The following is a 19,369-nucleotide window of genomic DNA, read 5'->3' as shown; positions in this document are numbered from 1 at the left end:
TGGTTGCAAGGAGATAGAAGCCGACCACCCTGTTGGTCGCTAGGAGGAAGAAGCTGACCCGCCAGCTTGGTCGCAAGGATGATGCTGACCTGCAAGAACTCAGCGAGCGAAGAGAGCTGACCAAGACATCGGACAAGAAAAACAGAGAAGACATCTATGAAAAGAACAACGCAGGAGATGTCCACAAAGAGGACCAGGAAGAGACTGAAGCGCAGTCTGACATCAACTAAAAGTCATAAGTAATCAAGCAATAGAAGGTCGCGACGACAGGTCCAGTCGCAGATGGATGTGAAGATTGTGTCCTAGGAGAGGACAAGACCAGGGAGACCCGGGTAGAGTGCACGCTACACGGAGACACCTGGTGAGGGAAGACCAACCAGATAGAAGACCAATCCTGAGTGGCACGACGCCACAACGAAGGAAGAATAGAGGAAAGGAGAAGAGCAAAGAAGTGTGCGTGACGGAACACCACAACACACACCAGAAGGAGAACACCCGATGGGGAAAGTGAAAGATGCATAGACATCCGAACACAGTACCTGGAAAGCATCCGCACCACTGGGAGTACACATCTACGTGCAAACCCGAAGGTCACCCGGGAATGACAGGAGGCGAGCAGGCCGGTCCGTGTCTATCCAAGGGGCAGAGGCCTCAGGGACACTGGTGGCAGAGGGTCCCAAAACGAGAGATGGACCGTTGAAGCTTGCTCTGGAGATCCAGGGAGAACAGTAGCATGCGACAGAACAAGTGCCAACAACACCCTTTTCAGGTGGAGCTTCGGACACGGAGAAGGGACCCGTAGCGACTCCCCCAACGCGTTTGAAGCGACAAGGCGGCAGCCCACCGATCCAGTGGAAGTCTGGTAGCAAAGGGCCTCTGGGTTGTCCAGTGAGAGGGGACACCCATGAGAGAGGGGTATCTGTGAGAGGGATATCCTGCAACTGCAGATCCTGTTAGAGACAGCCACCAGTTTAGAGAAAAAACATCAACCAGGATTATACAGTGGACAGCAGCTCACCAATGATCCACCATCATTCGATCCGCACTTTCACTGACTGCGGTGTCAGAAGAAAGGGACTGTAAAGCACACTTCCACGGTGCCAGTACAAAAGGAGCACATCCACAGGACACCTGAACATTCTGCCAAGGAGAACTAATGGTCCCGGCTCCAAGGATACCCTCGCCGGCAGATCACCAGCAGCGCAGAGACTATGTGGAAGTCATCTGAATGGAGTTATGTTTGGTTTGCAATTTTGTATTCTCTCCCACAGGTTCGGACTTCATTTTGTTTGGGCCTTCATTAAAGTTTGGGAGGGATGTAGTATCGCGCTGGAAAAGTTCTAGTGTTCAGCATGTTGTCACACACTGAACACCCACCACAGGCGTCATCAGTCAGATAACCCTGCTAAATAAAAAGGGCTGAGAGCACGTGCTCAGGGTCAGTTAACTAACTACAATACCTGTGTCTGCGTCACCTCATTATTAGTATGAAGGCCTAGGGGCCCAAATACCACAGTGCTCAGGTTCACCTCTTCAGGAGCATCGTAGAACTCCTCTGCGTTGCTGTCAGACACCATGGGGCTGAACAACGGACCCCCGAGACCTGGAACTTCGGAAACACTCCGGCGGCTCCAATGTGAGAGCCGCAGCAGGCAACCAACTTCCCGGGAGCAGAGGCCCGGCACTCCGGAAGGAGCTGTCACTGGCAGGGACGGGTGGTCTCCTCCCGGGGTGACTTGCGGGCCCGGTCCATTTGAGGCAAGTGTGGCTATCGCGAACTCCGCGGCTGAAGGGTCGGTGCAATAGACAGCCCGTGGGTGGTAACGGGGCAAGGTTCAGTCTCCGGGTCTTCGCTTTAGCACCAGCAAGAACTACAGCCCACAGCAGAAGTGGGTGCAAAGCTCGCGAGATGTGCGTGGCACAGGAGGGGACACTGGGAGGAGGAGCCGGAGGACCGTAGAGGAGTAGGAGGAAACACTGGGAGCAGGCAGAGGCTAGCTTAGAGAACGTGGTTTGTGTGTACTGCTGCGTCTAGCAGTGCTCAGTGCCCCTAACACCCTCAGTCACTCATAACTATGAAAACTCCCAACACATTGTCCCCCAGCTAGGATTTGCACACAATGTCCAAACTACAATCTCTCTTGTACTATCTAAACTTAATTATGCTAACAGCCTCTATCACGGATCATCTTTGTCAACTATGAAAAATCTACAACAAATTCATTACTCGCTGCCAGACTACCCTGACATGTGAAGCCACAAGCCCGTACCCTCCACCCCAATCTTGAGGGGCCCTACATTTTTTACCGGTTGCCAGAAAAGCAATCCAGCTTCAAGCTACTTTGTACAACGCTTATAGCAATACATGAAACAGGACCACTTCATCAGGAATTACAACAAAGTAACCTCCACTCAAGATTGACACCTTGCCTCAAAACCCTGGCATACAAGAAAAAAACCATGGGTGGTACATCTTTTTCTGGATTTGGGATTCGTTACCCCTCAATAATAGAGAAACAGACAGCTATCTTCTCTTCAGAAGACTACTCAAGAGTTAGCTCTTTTCTACATGACCACCACACAAATGTATAGCGTATGCCTGTGCATGCAATCAAGTATCATTTGATTATGGGCATGCATTTAGATATGTGAATTTTTTTGTACAAATATATATACTACTTATGTTTTATAAATATATAGATTTTCTTTAGGTCTGCTTAACAAATATATACATTGCTTATGGTTAAATATATAAATATAGATTCATACATTGTTTCATGCTGCATAGTTTTCATATGTTTGATTAGATACTTATGGGTCTGTTTTATCTAACACAATATTTAAATATGATCATAAAATATGTACCTGTAAGTGCTTAACTATTGAAATATTGAGGAAAACATCAAAGTAAATATAAAATATACAAATTATATTCACAAATACATTACCTTTGCGTACAGCAACATCGGAACTTCTTCATTTCAAACTATCCATACTTGCACACATGGAACTTTATACAAAACCTTTTTATATCTCTATTATTTTCCTTATGCATGTATACATACTCTTTCCATGTAGTTATTTATCTGTTTATTACTTTATTTCTACTATAGAAAGAAAGGCTTTTAACTCCCTCAATGCACTACTCTCTCATCCTATACCGCTCTCAATGTATCCTCTACGTCCTCTCACTGACTCATCCCAAACCTCAATCTACTACTTCCTTCCTCTATCCCACCCTTGACTCACCTCAAACCTAATTTTATTACTATGATCTCCAAAATAACACTTTCTAGACTCTTAACTCCGTTGTCCCCGCTTTGGCTCACCCCAAACCTCATTTAACTAATGTGATCTGTCAATTAACACTATCTAGACTCTTCCCTCCTCTATCTCTCCTTTATCCTAGTCAATCAAACTAACAGACTCCCATGTCACCGCTGAAATTAACAAAATATATTTCCCTATACTAATCCACCACTAATGCTTTGGATTCCAGAGAAGCGTGCTACTTGCCGAAAAGCGCTTCAGCGCCTCGTCAGAGGTAGAAAGCGCTATATAATTACAATGCTGGCCTGTGAACGATTCTGTTGTGGCCGTTTTTATGATCTTTTGTCCCTTCACATGCCAAAAGTTTAAAACCTAGCAATCTCCAAAACCAGTAACTACTTGCACTCCACTTCACTCTGCAGTATTTGTATGGAATCCTTGCATGAATGCTATAAATGTTTGTGTTTACAAACCTATTATAAGGTAAGAAACAGCTGCATCTGTGAATGCTTTGTCCGCTGCTGCTCCATTTTCTCCTTCAGTAACGTTATTGGGCAATTTGTCATTGGCACTGGTTAGTGCTGTAGCTGATTGATTCATTGTCTTTATGCAGTCTTGGTGTACTCTTAAAACATGAAAATTGTTGCACAGCTACCTTTGTTTATGCAGGCATTAGGTGAAAGACTATTACACGGTAAGCATGGCATATGATTTTTATTAATTATTTACCAGCAGTTTGTGGAAAAGTAAATTTTGCCATGTTCTGTGTCCCTACGTGTTCCCCATCTTATGTTATGTGTGCATGATTAATATGCATATGCATCCCCCATGTTTGATTAAAGACGCACTTACAGTTGTGTCCATCCCTAGTATGCCAGTTTCCAGTTCTCGTGAATACTACGAATATTAGGCCTATGTAAAGTTACGTTGCCACGTTTCTCAGTGTGCACGTTATTTCATTGTAAAGTCCCCGTTTCTAGGCCTCAAAAGGGCCCGGACACCAGATTCAGCTCCTGTCTCCTGAACCCTCGCTGAGGAGCGATACAGCCCCCACCTGTATCCTCGACCCTTCACTTACTTCCTGCCTCACAGTGCCCGGCTCGGCCTGGCTCTGCCTACGAGTCTGCCAAGAGTATGTTATGATTCTAGTTATCAGTTCAGCCCTCCTTCTCTGCATTCCTAAGCTACTGAATCGCATCAATAGTTTCCGTCATTGTCTAGCCTTTACGTCTCCATGTAAGAGAAATACTGTATTAATGGTCATTTAATATTCTTCATCACGCACTACATGTAGAATAATGCATGCACCAGTCTTAGAGTCTGTTAGCCTTTACCCCGATAACTTTTGGATTCTATCAACATGTTCTCTAAACATCAGATACTAGATATTGTTTAGGTACATGTCGCCCTGACTCTCCAGACTTCAGTCTCTACTCCTAGCACAGAGTTCATAGCCCCCAGTTTCTCCTAGTAACACGTCATTGTCAGTTTGCGCGCACCATTAGGTTAGAGGTCCCGGCTCCTTAGGTAGCCCCCTCCATGTTTCCGCCCCATTTATGACATATTCTGTTACGTTTACATCACATGTCTATGTATACGCCTCTTGTTACACCTACTTTCACCCTTATCTTTCGCGACTGCTATTGACCACACCCACTGCTCCGCCTACTGTATTCACTGTAATGCAATTGTTTTAGTATATATGCTTGTGCACTGTTATTAAATGTTACCCCATTTCCCTTACGCCAGTCCAATCCTGTCCCAGGCAGCGCTGCCATCCCATTCTTGTGCAGGTTGTCCTGTTCCTGTCCTTTATGCTGTATTAAACCTGCAAACTCCTACTACCTCAAATCTTGACTCTTATTTATTGAGCTATCTGTTATTGCTATGTCCAGTCAAACCTAGATCCGGTATTATTTATTTATATACCACAAGTTGACCTTGAAATGTTTGATCCAGAACACACAAATGCATTGTTTTTGTTTTCTCAGGAGTTTGAAGTATAGGATATCTGCATATAGTTCCAGCTAAAGGTGGCGATGCACTCAATGAATTGTAAGAAGCTGTAGAGTTTGAAGGGCCATTTTATGGAAGAACAAAGTGGCCTCGTCTATAGCATTAGAGCCCTCTGTAACGGGCTGTACCAGCCATCTAAGGTCCGCTCCAGCATAAAAGGTCCAAGCTTTCAGTACATGCCTTTAATGGCCAATAGAGCCCGCTATGGAGGGCTCTAAGGCTATTAGAACATTCCGCCCTAAGAGGCAGAATATTCTAATTTGTAAAACTAAGGCATTACGTAGCCCGAGAGGGGTTGAAAGCCCATCTGGCTTCGTGATGCCTTTGTTTGCAGCAACAGCTGTCAATAAACATTGAAATGTTGATGCTCCTGGCTTCTACCAGCCATTAGAAGCACATAGTGTTGAAAGTTGGACTGAGACCGTCAACATTATCGGCGCCCTCTTGCTCTCCTTAACCTTTTTGTGCGCGTAAAACAGCCGCCATTTTGAACACCATGGCTTCCCTGCTCCCGCCGAGAGCCAGCGCGCCTCTCTCCCACTCCTAGCTTCGCCGGCATCCCCCGCATACTGACAACCCCCCTGCCTGCACCTGCCGCGAATCATAAAACCCCTCTTCAGCGCTGCTCTGCGCCAGGCCCTCGTCCTGTTCCCAGCGCGACACCTCCCTTCTTCCCATTTATGATCCCCGGCCCTTTGATCCAAACCCCTTTTTCCCCGTGTGCCCGTTTGTCTTCCTCGTTCCCAGGCCGACACCCAGCTCTGCCGATACTGTTCCTTGCCCCTCCCCGTGCAATAGAAAGTTTCCCCCCAGCAAGGGATCCCCGGGTTGATCAAAGCCCCCCGCCCTACGAGGTCCGATCAAACCCCACACACTCCGTGAATCGGCGGAATATCCAGCTGCGCGATGATCATCACCTGTTGTGAACGGGGCGGGGACTCCCACTGTAACCTTGCGTGGGAACGGGCTGGGAAGGGGGGATTCGGAGGATGTCTTTCCGTACATCAAAGTATCGACGAGAATGTGTTACATGCAATAAAAAGATAAACTTGTGTATAAGAGGCCAGGCCTCAGGGATGCAGTTAGAGCACCTCAGAACGATACCTTCTGTCCGTTTCGTTGTGTTCTCCTCCGGAGAGAATAAAAACCTTGTTTCCTGCCTTCCAGTCTCCAGCGCCTGCCTCTTCAATAGTTTAACTTCTTTGTGGGTTCAAGAGGCGACACCGCCGGGCAATACTTAAGGATCTTATATTCTGGTTGGTAGTGCCCCCCATTTATTTTCTACAATTTGCGTCCCAAGCGTGGGGCCCATCAGCGACCCATGGATCCAGTGGGAGAGGTCCTGACTACAAAGTGAACGACTGCAACGATCGGGAACGCGTCTGTCCGATAGACCCTCGTCTGACAGCCGATCATCCGAACTTCACTGGTTCCGAACAGACCTCTCTCGAGTGATCTACGGTCCTGACTGGGAACCATCAGGAGTGCCGCGAGGATAACGGAGAAGAGAGGACGATCGGGCGCTGGATTCGGAAGACAGGAAACTGTCCATGCGGTCCGGGTAAGGTCGTGTAACCACGACAAGTCGCGAAATAATTGCTTGATTGCTTGTTTGTTTAAAAATACTAGTATTGCTCTTTTTATTTATTTGGAGATTCACTGTCTGCAAACGGAGAAACAACGGGCTCTCTCTCTCTTTGCAAGCAGTGGAGGATAGGTAGGGCAGCAGCCGTGCTTATTTTTTCTCCCCCACTCAATAATCACTTGAAACTGAACTGTTGTTCGCAAAACTATTGTTTCCTGGAGATTCCCTGTCTGCAAACAGGGAAGAGACCACCCTTTTTGCAGATAGTGAAAAGGGTAGGTAACGCAGATCTTTGCGGACCTACTCATTCTCCCCATTGTTATTTATTGGTCTTTTGTTATTTTGATCCATGAGGTATTCACTGCCTGCAAACAACGTAGAATAGAAATATTCTGTCCAGTCTTTGCACCTAGTGATAAGATAGGCAGTGCTGACTTTTTAGTCCCTCGTTACGAGCCGTCATGTCTGTCTTCTCCCCACTGATTAGTAGCCTGTTTAGCCCGGACCGCCTATTAGAGATGGACCATCCAGCCCCACTGGAAGGCACCCCTAATAAGGACATGTTCATGAAGCATGGATTGACCGCTATAGCCTATAGTAAACTATGGCATAAATATACAAAAAAGGGTCAAGAAAGTCAATGGCCCCTGATAGGATCCTTCGATGATGATAAAATAAAAACGCTAGAAACTGCCCTGGGTAAAAACAAGACAACACCTACTATGCTTGACAGCTTCGGCATGTGGCGAAAAGAAACTGAACAACGTAAAAAGAAAACTGAGAGTAGGTTGGAAAAAGAGCTGCGAAAAGCAGCCCACCTAGCTGCTCAGAAACTAGAAAAAGAGATAAAAGAAAGAGAGAAAGCTAAACAGAAACTAGAAATGGAAACGCCAAGCCAGTGTCCGGTTAGAACCCCCTCCATGCTCTACCCTGATTTACCCTCGAAACGACAAGCCAATGAGGACCTGCTGTTAGGTCCTCCTATCATCTACATGCCCCCTCCATATGCCCCTTCTCAACCCGTGGCGCAGCACGCGCCACCCCCAGGTACAAACGAAGGTACCGCCACAGCGTCGGCCCCAATGGCCTCTGTGCCAGCCGAACCCCTTGTATTAAAACCCGCATCAACAACAACGTTAGACGACCATGAGACTCGAGGGGCTGGCTCTGCAAGAACAAACAGACTAGACAAAGATGAGCGAGCGGGGATCGACAAAATAGCAAGGACACTGGTAGAAAGGAAGGATGATGAAGAGTACATCACAGATATGTTCAGCTCGTATACAGGGAGTCACAGACGACATTTTACCGTACGACTGTGTTATCATGTCTTGAATGCATACGAGGACCGATATCGAGACAAAGGTCCCGAGAGCCTAAGGACTCTGTACCGGAAGGTCGATATCGGGGATGAGGGCGAGTGTGATGTGTCGGACCTCCTTACGCGTACGCTTGAGGTTTTCCGCCACCTCACTGAACAAAAGCCGGGAGCTAAATCCGCAGCCCCCGTAGTGACCGAACCACCAACCGAGCAATCTAACACCATGATGCCGATACGTGAGGCTGCCCCTTACTGGGTTCCTCCTCGGGGTACAGGGACTCACGATGATGCAAACAACCAAGATGCGAAGGGAAGGGTAGTGTACAACTGGGTCTACCAGCCATGGGACCGGCAAGAGATACTGACATTCCGGAAATCTCTACCCGACCTACGTAAAAACCCCACTGCCTTCTATACTGAATTGGGTACAGCCCTGGGTTCAACGATCATGACCCTGGCTGACATCGACTTGTTCTTCGGGTTATGTCTACCAGCTGATGTGTGGAAGCAAATCCGGAAAGTCGACCACCTTGAGCTGTTTGGACATACCTGGTCACAACTCGATGACCTGGACAAACAACGGGGACCAGGACAAAAGCCGTTGAAATCCATTCTAGACCTCCCAGACAAAATCGTAGAGAAATTAAAAACCCTAATCCCAGAAAAGAAAGTGGACTGGTCGATAGTAACAGCCTGTCGCCAAAAACCCCAGGAGGATGTATCGGAATACTTCTCCCGGTTTGAAACGGTGTTCTCCGATTACAGCGGCCAGGACATGACCACTGCAACCGGACACCATCTGTTTGTTCAGAATTATGTTAAGGGCCTATCATCGGAAATCTCCCAGAAACTACAGGCCAGCGAGAGTAGTTGGGCAGCCTCCAAACCTACAGCGATTCTCCAAATGGCCCAATATTATGAGCATCAGAAAAATGAAAACGATAGGGCGACGGAGAAAAAGAAGAAGGACTTAAAAGAGAGGGTGATGATTGCCAAACTGCAAGGGGTGACTATAGGACGAGACCAATACCGGGGAAACTACCAGACAAACGTCCCTAAGACTACATTTCCCCAGGACCGCACTCTGACTTCCTACAGTGGACGCACAGACCTTAGAGAAGACCAGTGCGCTTTCTGCAAAGGGACTGGCCATTGGAAATCCCAGTCCCCAGTTCTTCTGGAAATGATCAGAAACAAAGACCCCAGGGATGTAGCAAACGGACCGAGACCTAAGGGACAACAACGAGGGCCCCCAAATGACGCGACTAATGACAGATCAAGCAGACCAAATACGTTCGATCGACCCAGGCAGAATCAATATCAACAATCTGACTATGACGACACTCACACCTTCGCATAGGACAGCCAAGGGCGAGGGAGGGATCCAGTCGAGCTCTATGTTGACCAGCAGGGCCCTTATGTCACTGCTAAGGTCCTGGGTACCAAGTCTCCATTTCTGGTAGACACTGGCGCAACACGTAGCGCGTTATCTAAACGACTGATTCCAAGGGCACCCTTGTCTGGCTCACACATAACATCGACAGGTTTCGATGGAACGCCCTCCACCAACCCTTTGTCTGCCCCGATTCTCTTTGACGTAGAAAACAACACCACCGACACCACGTTCTTGCTTTCCTCTAATAGCCCTGACGCCATTATGGGACTTGACTTACTGAAACACTTCCGAGCGACGATCAGGTGTTCTCAAGACGGAGTTCGAGTGTTTCTTTACGACAACCCCGTTCTGCTTAGACATTGTTCCCCCCGACACATGTTTTCCATCACCGACGTTGACGCGTCCCTGCTTGACACTCTACCTCCGTATCTGTGGGCCAAAGCGGATTCGGACGTAGGGCGTATGTTAATTGACCCAGTGCACATTACTGTCCGACCAGACGCAGCACTCCCAAAACTCCCACAATATCGGATATCGCCAGAGGGCGAGAAGGCATTGGTAATGATTATCCAGTCACTGATAGACGCAGGAGTGGTAGAGGAAGTGGTTAGCAACGTTTGCAACAGCCCTATCTTGCCCATTATCAAGAAGCAGGGAGAGGGAGATGAGAAAGCATACCGTTTCATCATCGACCTCCGAGAGATCAACAAAGTGGTGGTACCCCAGTACCCTGTGGTCTCAGACATCACCACCATCCTGACCTTGATTCCATCCACTGCCACCACCTTTTCCGTCATCGACCTCAAGAACGCATTCTTCTCCATCCCCATCCACCCAGACAGCCGATATCTCTTCGGCTTTACCCTAAAAGCCCGCTCATATAGGTTTTGCCGAGCGCCTCAAGGCTACACGGAAAGCCCTAGCATCTACAGCCAGGCCCTCAAAAGACAACTAGACCAAGTCCAGTTACCCGACGGGGTGGTGTTGGTACAATATGTCGATGACATCCTTTTGGCAGCCGACACCACCCCTCTAGCGGTCACCGCCACCATTCAACTCTTGCACTTCCTTGCGGAAAATGGCCACAAGGTCTCCAAGAAGAAGTTGCAATTCTGCCTACCCCAGGTCACTTACCTAGGCCACCTTTTGTCCAAAGATGGAAGAAAACTCACCCCTGATCGAATCCAAACCATTCTAGATACCCCTGTCCCTAAAACCCAGAAGCAGGTTCGCTCCCTATTAGGCCTCACCTCCTTCTGCCGACAATGGTTACCAAACTTCAGCCTCGTTGTAAAACCACTGCTTTCTCTGCTAAACAAAGACGTCCCTTTCCCACTCCCTTGGACTCCTGAGTGTCAAACTTCCTTCACAGAACTGCGAGATGCCCTTTGCTCAGCCCCTGTCCTGGGTACCCCTGATTACGGAAAGCCCTTCTCCCTTTACACTCACGAAAGGGAGGGGTGCGCTTTATCTGTCCTGACCCAGGCCATCGGCCCTAGGCAACGACCGTGCGCTTACTTCTCTGCCACTCTTGACCCTGTCGCCAGAGCCTTGCCTGCCTGCCTTCGAGCTGTAGCTGCTGCTGCAGTCTCTATCCGACAGAGTGAGGGGATTGTACTCTCGAATTCCCTCACGGTACTGGTACCCCATGCAGTCGACACCCTCCTGAACCAAACCAAGACGCAACATCTGACGAGTGCACGACTGACTGGATACGAACTGACCTTGCTTGCCCCCCATATCACCCTGAAAAGATGCACCACACTGAACCCAGCAACTCTGTTACCCTTGCCAGAGAACGATCCCAATGTGCACCCCGTACATGACTGCGTGACTCTTACGGACGAACAGACCAGGAGTAGGGTCGATCTCAGAGACACGGCTTTCCCTGACCCCGACGGGGAGCTGTGGGTGGACGGTTCTTGCATCAAACTCCCCGATGGTACCACTTCCGCTGCCTACGCAGTCACCACGGCTCGAACTGTAGTAGAAACAGCCCGCATCGCCCAGCGATCTGCCCAGGCAGCGGAACTGATTGCTTTGACGCGAGCCTGCATCCTGGCAACAGGAACCACAGCGAACATTTACACCGACAGCCAGTATGCCTTCGGGGTGGTTCACCATTTTGGGCTCCTCTGGAGGGAGAGAGGATTCTTGACCTCACACGGCACACCCATTTTGCACGGGGATCTAGTCTCCGCCTTAATTGAAGCTGTCCTCCTTCCCAACAAACTTGCCGTTATCAAATGCCAGGCACACAAGAAAGTGACAGACATTATTGGACAGGGAAATGCACTAGCCGACATCACCGCCCGAACGACAGCTGAAAATAGAACGACAACACATATGTACGTGACCAGGTCACAAGCAGAAAACTGGACTGACGCCAAGGACACAATTAGAGACATACAAACGACTAGCACACAACACGAATTGACTGAATGGACACGGGTGGGATTGAAAGACGATGAAGGCTGCTGGCGGACAAAAGACACGAACAGATGGTTGCTACCTGATTCGTACTTGATTCCCATATTAACCATGGCACACTCCCCTGCCCACATAGGATCAGCCCCCATGATCGAACTTGTCTCCAGGGTTTGGCACAATGACAAGATCCCAGATTCCGCCAAACGCCTGGTCCAACAATGCTTAATATGCCTGCAACACAACCCCGGGAAAGGAACTGTAGTACCCCGGGGGGGATTTGGGGTCCCAAACCACCCATTTGAAGTCCTGCAGATGGACTACATCCAGCTAGACAGATGCCAAGGCCTGAAATATGTACTCGTCGTGGTGTGCGCATTTAGCAAGTGGGTGGAAGCATATCCAACCCGTGACAACACCGCTATGGCCACTGCAAAGGTTCTGTTAAAGGAGTTTTTCCCCCGTTATGGCCTCTGTCGTGTTTTATGGAGTGATAATGGCCCCCACTTTATAGCCAAAGTTATCCAGCTCATCCTAAATGGGCTGGGTATTAAACAGAAATTCCACGCAGTCTTCCACCCTCAATCTGCTGGGCTTGTCGAACGACACAATGCCACACTAAAGCTTAAACTGGCCAAAATAGTGGCTACGACGGGCCTGAAATGGCCAGACGCCCTCCCATTGGCATTGCTATCGATGCGCTCTACCCCCACCCGACATCACTTAACCCCTTACGAAGTTGTCTTCGGTCGACCCATGAGCGTCTGGTCTGCCCCGAAACCAACTTCCATTCATGACGTTCCGGATGTCCTAATGTCTGATTATCTGTACAAATTGACTGAAACTTTGTCTGTCCTTCATCAGCAGGTGCAGCAGGCCATCCCCGATGCTTCCAGGGGTCCGGGTCACGCCATCCAGCCGGGGGACTTCGTGCTGATCCGAAATTTTCAGCGATCAAAGAGTTTGGAACCCCGGTGGACGGGCCCCTGGCAAGTGCTGATCACCACTCGGACCGCACTTCGAGTGGAGGGGAAGAAACACTGGCTGCACGCTCATCACTGCAAAAAGGTCTCTCCAGCCCTGGCCACGACAGACACCGTCAACACCCAAGAAGAGCTCCTGAACCAGGACCGACCATCGTTGAACTGCTACCCTGACACTGAGACACTTGAACTTTCAAAACATCCTGACCCCACTGTGCCATCTCGAGAAGGGTATTTCCTGCGTCGAAAGGAGGGAGCTTCGGCTAAGTAGGCCACGGACTAGGTTAAAGGATCTCAGAACGGTGACCCAAACTACCAAGGGTTACCTGGAGAGAAGCTAAAACTAAGTCTGTGGTCCTGCCCACTACCGAGCACCTTGAAGACGAAGATGATGGAAGCGCCAGATAAGAAGATGATGGAAGCGCCAAATAAGAAGCCGACGAAGACAGCAGGAAATACCCACTACAGAAATCCGAGAATAGACAGACTCCATAGCTCAAAGACAATTGCACTCTTCATCGTAATCCTCCTCTGTTTTCTCCTCATGACTACGCTCTGGATTATGGAAGAACACGCACCTGCTCACGAAACATTCCTAACCACTGCTCAGCCTACCACCATGAAGGAACATTATCTAATTTCGCTCTCTCCTCAACTAAGAGAGAGGCGAAAGGAGTTTTGGAACAACTCTTTCGTACAGCTACTTCACCAGCACAATCTTGCCACCAATACCACCAACTGCTGGATCTGTGGGTTGCTACCCCATGCCACTGGACATTCAATACCATTCATCCCTTCACCCTTCTCTGTCCACGGCTCCTGCCTTGCCTGGCTGATCCTCCTGCAAGAGAGCTATACGGGCAATGCCACCTCCAGCAGAACTGCAGCACATTCTTCTCATGGGGCCGGGCGAAACAAGACAAAGACACACTTCTGCCCGCTGACCCCCAGCGACTCGAACCAAATGGACATCCCGGCTAAAGAACGAATCGAAATGCAGGTGTTCAACGATCCAACCAGACCCACCTTCTCCTATCTGCGGAAACGAACGGCTGCCACTCTGACTGTGGCCCTGACGGTCATCAACGTCACAGGCCACATGTGTGTAGAAGGACTTGGGACACAGCTGGTGGGTCGCAGCGCTTGCCGCTTTACCAGAACTCTGGATTCCACGGATCCACCTTCCTTTGTGTCATCCCCAAACATGTATTTCATCTGCGGCACGAAGGCCTACACCTGGCTCCCCAAAGGCTGGGGGGGCACTTGCTACATCTCCTTCGTCCTTCCTCCAACTTATGTGGCCCCAGCGAATCACCACAGGCAAAAACGAGCCAAAGACGTTGAGCAAGCCGACTCAACAGGGGAGCAGTTCCTCGACGCTATGAAAGGACTCGTCCCCCTCTGGGGCCCGATGGCAAACAGCCGTGCCATCCGACATTTGACTCAGGCAGTCGAGACAACCATGAACATCACAGCGGGCATCTTTGCCAACAACACTGCCGAACTCCAAGCGGTCCGTTTGGTGGCTCTTCAGAACCGCCTCGTTCTAGATGTGGTTCTGGCGGACCGTGGAGGAGCATGCCGCATTATTGGGTCCAGCTGTTGTACATACATACCGGACAACTCACCCTCAGTGTACAAAGCCATCGAACATCTTCACAGACTCTCTTCAGAAGTACACCAAGAGCAAGAAGAATGGTCGCTTGGTGGTTGGTTCTGGGACACCGTCAAAAGCTGGGGCTGGAGACTGCTCACCATTATCATGATTCCCGTAGTTGTAATATGTGGCCTATGCTTAGGAATTCAATGTCTGCCACCTATGTGTTCTCTATGTGCGAGTTGCATTTTTCCCAAAACTGTGGACATTGGAAGCGAACATATGAGAGCATTGTATGATACCGAAGTTAGAAATTTGATGAAAATTGACATTGAGTAAAGCAAGGTGGCTAGATATGTTGAAAAGGGGGGGACTGTTGAAAGTTGGACTGAGACCGTCAACATTATCGGCGCCCTCTTGCTCTCCTTAACCTTTTTGTGCGCGTAAAACAGCCGCCATTTTGAACACCATGGCTTCCCTGCTCCCGCCGAGAGCCAGCGCGCCTCTCTCCCACTCCTAGCTTCGCCGGCATCCCCCGCATACTGACAACCCCCCTGCCTGCACCTGCCGCGAATCATAAAACCCCTCTTCAGCGCTGCTCTGCGCCAGGCCCTCGTCCTGTTCCCAGCGCGACACCTCCCTTCTTCCCATTTATGATCCCCGGCCCTTTGATGCAAACCCCTTTTTCCCCGTGTGCCCGTTTGTCTTCCTCGTTCCCAGGCCGACACCCAGCTCTGCCGATACTGTTCCTTGCCCCTCCCCGTGCAATAGAAAGTTTCCCCCCAGCAAGGGATCCCCGGGTTGATCAAAGCCCCCCGCCCTACGAGGTCCGATCAAACCCCACACACTCCGTGAATCGGCGGAATATCCAGCTGCGCGATGATCATCACCTGTTGTGAACGGGGCGGGGACTCCCACTGTAACCTTGCGTGGGAACGGGCTGGGAAGGGGGGATTCGGAGGATGTCTTTCCGTACATCAAAGTATCGACGAGAATGTGTTACATGCAATAAAAAGATAAACTTGTGTATAAGAGGCCAGGCCTCAGGGATGCAGTTAGAGCACCTCAGAACGATACCTTCTGTCCGTTTCGTTGTGTTCTCCTCCGGAGAGAATAAAAACCTTGTTTCCTGCCTTCCAGTCTCCAGCGCCTGCCTCTTCAATAGTTTAACTTCTTTGTGGGTTCAAGAGGCGACACCGCCGGGCAATACTTAAGGATCTTATATTCTGGTTGGTAGTGCCCCCCATTTATTTTCTACATAGTGCTCCATTGTCTTCAACAGAGCCCTCAATATTCCAGTGTCCTAATAATTCATAAGTTTTTTGTTAACAAAGTTCATTGTTAAATGTCTTTAAACCTAAAATCCTATGAAAGGTTATATCGCAGCTTTACGTTTTTTTGGGAGCTTTGAAGGATTAATGAGACCAATGATGCAGGCTTCAGCTTATGGACTACTTCTACAGCAATTACAAAAGATAAAAAAGGTGCAGGAAATATTGCTGTAATGCAAGAATCCTCTTGGTAAGACTATAGTGCTTGCCAAATGAGTGAAACACTTCATGCTGCTAGTTACGGAATTAATTTCAAACGGATGCAGGGTAGTAAAGTCTGTTATGTGAATGAGTACATTTAATAGAAGTAGGGTAAAATGCTTTCATGTGGAGATTGAGATCTAAGGATAAAGTGGGTTGCTACAGTAATGTTTCTGCAGGGTGGTGAAATGTATAGTGTCCTCTCAATTCTTTTCTTTTTATGCGTTAATGTATTACCATTTATGGAAGATGTCTCACTGCACTTCTCAGAATATTGAGATGGAATGTTCTGAGTGATCTGGACTTGTCAGTTGGTCTCTGGTTGCTCAATTAACCAATTAGTGGTGTTGGGTCAGTTTTCTTCATATCTTTTTGTTTCTTACTCGGATTGTACACCTAGCTTTTGCCAAGTGTTTGATACATTCCAGCTTGCGATAGTAACTGTTTTCTTGCATTATTGTCTTACTCTTCATCAGTGAATTTTTGTAAATATTGGTTAATGTGACATCGACCTGTTTGTTTTGGGGTTTGAGTGCTTGAAAGGCCTGGGTGTTACTATATACCTACCCAACACTGTTTTTTTTCCAGTAAAGGAAGCAAAGTGAGGTGTTGTACCACCAGGCCAGGTTCTCACATTTTATTGTAGGAAACCCATTATGCAACGCGATGGAAACCCAACTTTCTGCTTTGCCTTGTCCTCTTACAGTCTCCTTCCTGTCTCTGCAGGCTGGGGAGAAATGCCTTCAGTTCATGCAAAGGCTGAAACCTCTTGGGGAGAACCCTCCTCCCCCTCTGCTGCAGTAGATAACGGCACATCGGCGTGGGGGAAGTCGCCCAGCAGTGCTTCTGGGTGGGGAGATGGCTCTGCGGAGTCGGCAGGGACATACGGAAGAGCAAGTGCTCCAGCCGCTGGCCCAGCACTGTGCAAACCAGGTGAACACATTAAACCGGTCTATGGGTTTATTATTTATACTGGGTAAGGAAGTAGTATAAGGGCGGACTAAGAAATATATTAATATACCCAGACATAATCTAGTTTAAGACTTCATTACCTAAATTCAAAGATATTTACTATTAAGTGCGTTCTGCTTGAGAAGGATCCCATGGAGGACAGTGTATTTTTACTGCCATTCAAATGATCTCTGGAGATTGAGTTTTAGGGAGTGGATTATTGTCTTTAGACGGCACTAACCCTTTCACTGGTTTCACCTTTAGTAACATAAATTCAGCCGCATTTCATGTCCGCAGTGCTCAAAATAGCACCCACTATCCAGCTGCGACCAGATTGGATACTGCTTTCCTTCTGAAGCATTTTCTTTATTGTGCTGCTTTTGTTTCTCTGTTTGGATTTAGAACTAGGGTCAATATACAGTGGAGCACAGCCTTGATTGGTTTGGCTGTCCCTTGGCTCGTGTTAATACCCAGATTCTATTGTTCGCAGTTACATTTAGCATTTTTGGTTGCTATCTCAATGTTGTGGTTGACCTGGTATTCCCTGGGGTGGTTGGGGCCAACAGACATCGGAAGTGTGAAACCAGATCACAAGGCTGTTTATCAAGCGGGAAACACCCTCCTTGACGAGATGGAGTGAAATGTTTCACTAAATATATTTGGCATGCACTACTTTTTTATTTTCCTTAATTGCTTATCCGATCCTTAGGTTTAAGTCTGCATGCACTGTTTAAAATATGGATACACAGATAATCAGATTGTAGACAATTCTTCTCTTCAAAGGTGCAATTTTGTATTGAATGCAATGTTTTCGGTGTACTAGATATTATGAGTTACTGCGCAACTCTAATGGAGAGTTCTCTTTCTATTCGAAGGTCTCTCAATAGGTATCGATTCCCTCGATAATTCCAATTAAGTCTGTGCTGGTGTCTGGGATGTCATTATTGCACAGTTCCGCATTTTATGTAGTAAGGCTCTATTACCATGCTCAAATGACAATGGTCAATCTCACTGTTACACCGAATTTTAGCAAGCAAACAAAAAGCCCATATGGGAGCCAAACAATCCACATTTATGAATCTTATTATATATGTGATGTCCAGAATTAAATCTATGAACTAAAGAGAAATGATAGAATAGAAAATATGTATTTCTTTGTCACAGCTTCAAAATCTATGCAAGAAGGCTGGGGCAGTGGTGGGGACGACGTGAGCATCAATTCCAGCCAGTGGGAAGAAGAGGAAGGAGAAATGTGGAATAACACTGCTTCCCAGGAGTGCAACCAGCCCTGCAGTTCATGGGGGAATGTCCAGAAGAAAGCACTCCCGAAGGTGAGCAACAGAATAGTAGTGTGACACATTACGTATTTTGTACTGTAAGCATTTTAAATCCTGTTTCATTTGTAGAATTCAAATTCACTTGGAATCCAACAAATGGGCAGGCACTCTGCAAAGGTGATGGTTTAATCTTACTTTGAGCAGAGTTTATAGGGTCTTAAGGGAGCATAAGCTTGACTAAATAAGCGCTTGGACCTTCACAGTTACTGCTTCTGAACTTTGAAACAAACTTTCACCTTCGCTCTAAAGAGTATCTTGTGTAATTCAGCTATGAAAGCTATTTGGGGCCACACTATTCAAGGTTTTCCAGCCAAGCGCACGGATCTTATATAAACGTGACTGATTATAGGCCCAGTAAACCAATGTGCTTCCTAAACAAACCGGTGTAGCTATTGATGCCCTTTACTGTTTTCTACCTAACCGCGAAAAGTCCTATTGTTAGCATACAGTGGGCTTGGAATCTGGCCATTGCTTACCATTGGTTGATTTCATCACTCATTTGCTTGCTTTTCATTCATTAGCTTGTGAGGGCTTTGCTTCCCTTTGGCTGTATGTGTCCCTTGCTTGGAGGATGGCCTTAATATATGTGTCCTCAATACTTGTGTCCTTACTTTTCCCGATGCTACTATTTTCTATTTGGGTATGCCCTCTGTAAGAAATTGGGTTATTAGTTGAGGGGGAATTAGATACCCACCCAAGTCAATAATCACAGTACTTGTCAATGTATGTTAACCCGTAGTCATTGAACTAACCTGAGCTTAACCACTGGTAGCTATGGCACAGAACATACAGACTTATTTTAAAGGTAATATTTAAAGTATTTATGCAGTATTAAAACAGTTATAAAGTCAAAATGCAAAGCAATGACAATCCCAACTCGAATTAGAAAAATAGAGTACAATTTAAAAAAGAAAATGATACATAAATTACAAAACAAATCCAATGAGGGGAAAT

The 19,369-nt window shown here is 47.7% G+C and overlaps 1 protein-coding gene across 8 annotated transcripts in view; it reads left to right on the top strand.

Moving 5' to 3' along the window:
• The window catches only part of TNRC6C (trinucleotide repeat containing adaptor 6C), a 992,178-nt gene that overhangs the window by 407,711 nt on the left and 565,098 nt on the right, over nucleotides 1–19,369 (top strand). For 5 of the 8 annotated variants that reach the window (XM_078654625.1, XM_078654629.1, XM_078654624.1 and 2 more), the window contains exons 6-7: nucleotides 16,854–17,060; nucleotides 18,243–18,409. In XM_078654625.1, coding sequence (XP_078510751.1) covers nucleotides 16,854–17,060; nucleotides 18,243–18,409 — 374 coding nt within the window. The remainder of the gene's footprint in view (nucleotides 1–16,853; nucleotides 17,061–18,242; nucleotides 18,410–19,369) is intronic. The other 3 variants (XM_078654632.1, XM_078654628.1, XM_078654630.1) reach the window with 1 other exon arrangement.

This window comes from Lissotriton helveticus, chromosome 7, assembly GCF_964261635.1.
Source record: "Lissotriton helveticus chromosome 7, aLisHel1.1, whole genome shotgun sequence".
NCBI classification, from domain to species: Eukaryota; Metazoa; Chordata; class Amphibia; order Caudata; family Salamandridae; genus Lissotriton; species Lissotriton helveticus.
This window is presented reverse-complemented; position numbering and strand designations above follow the sequence as displayed.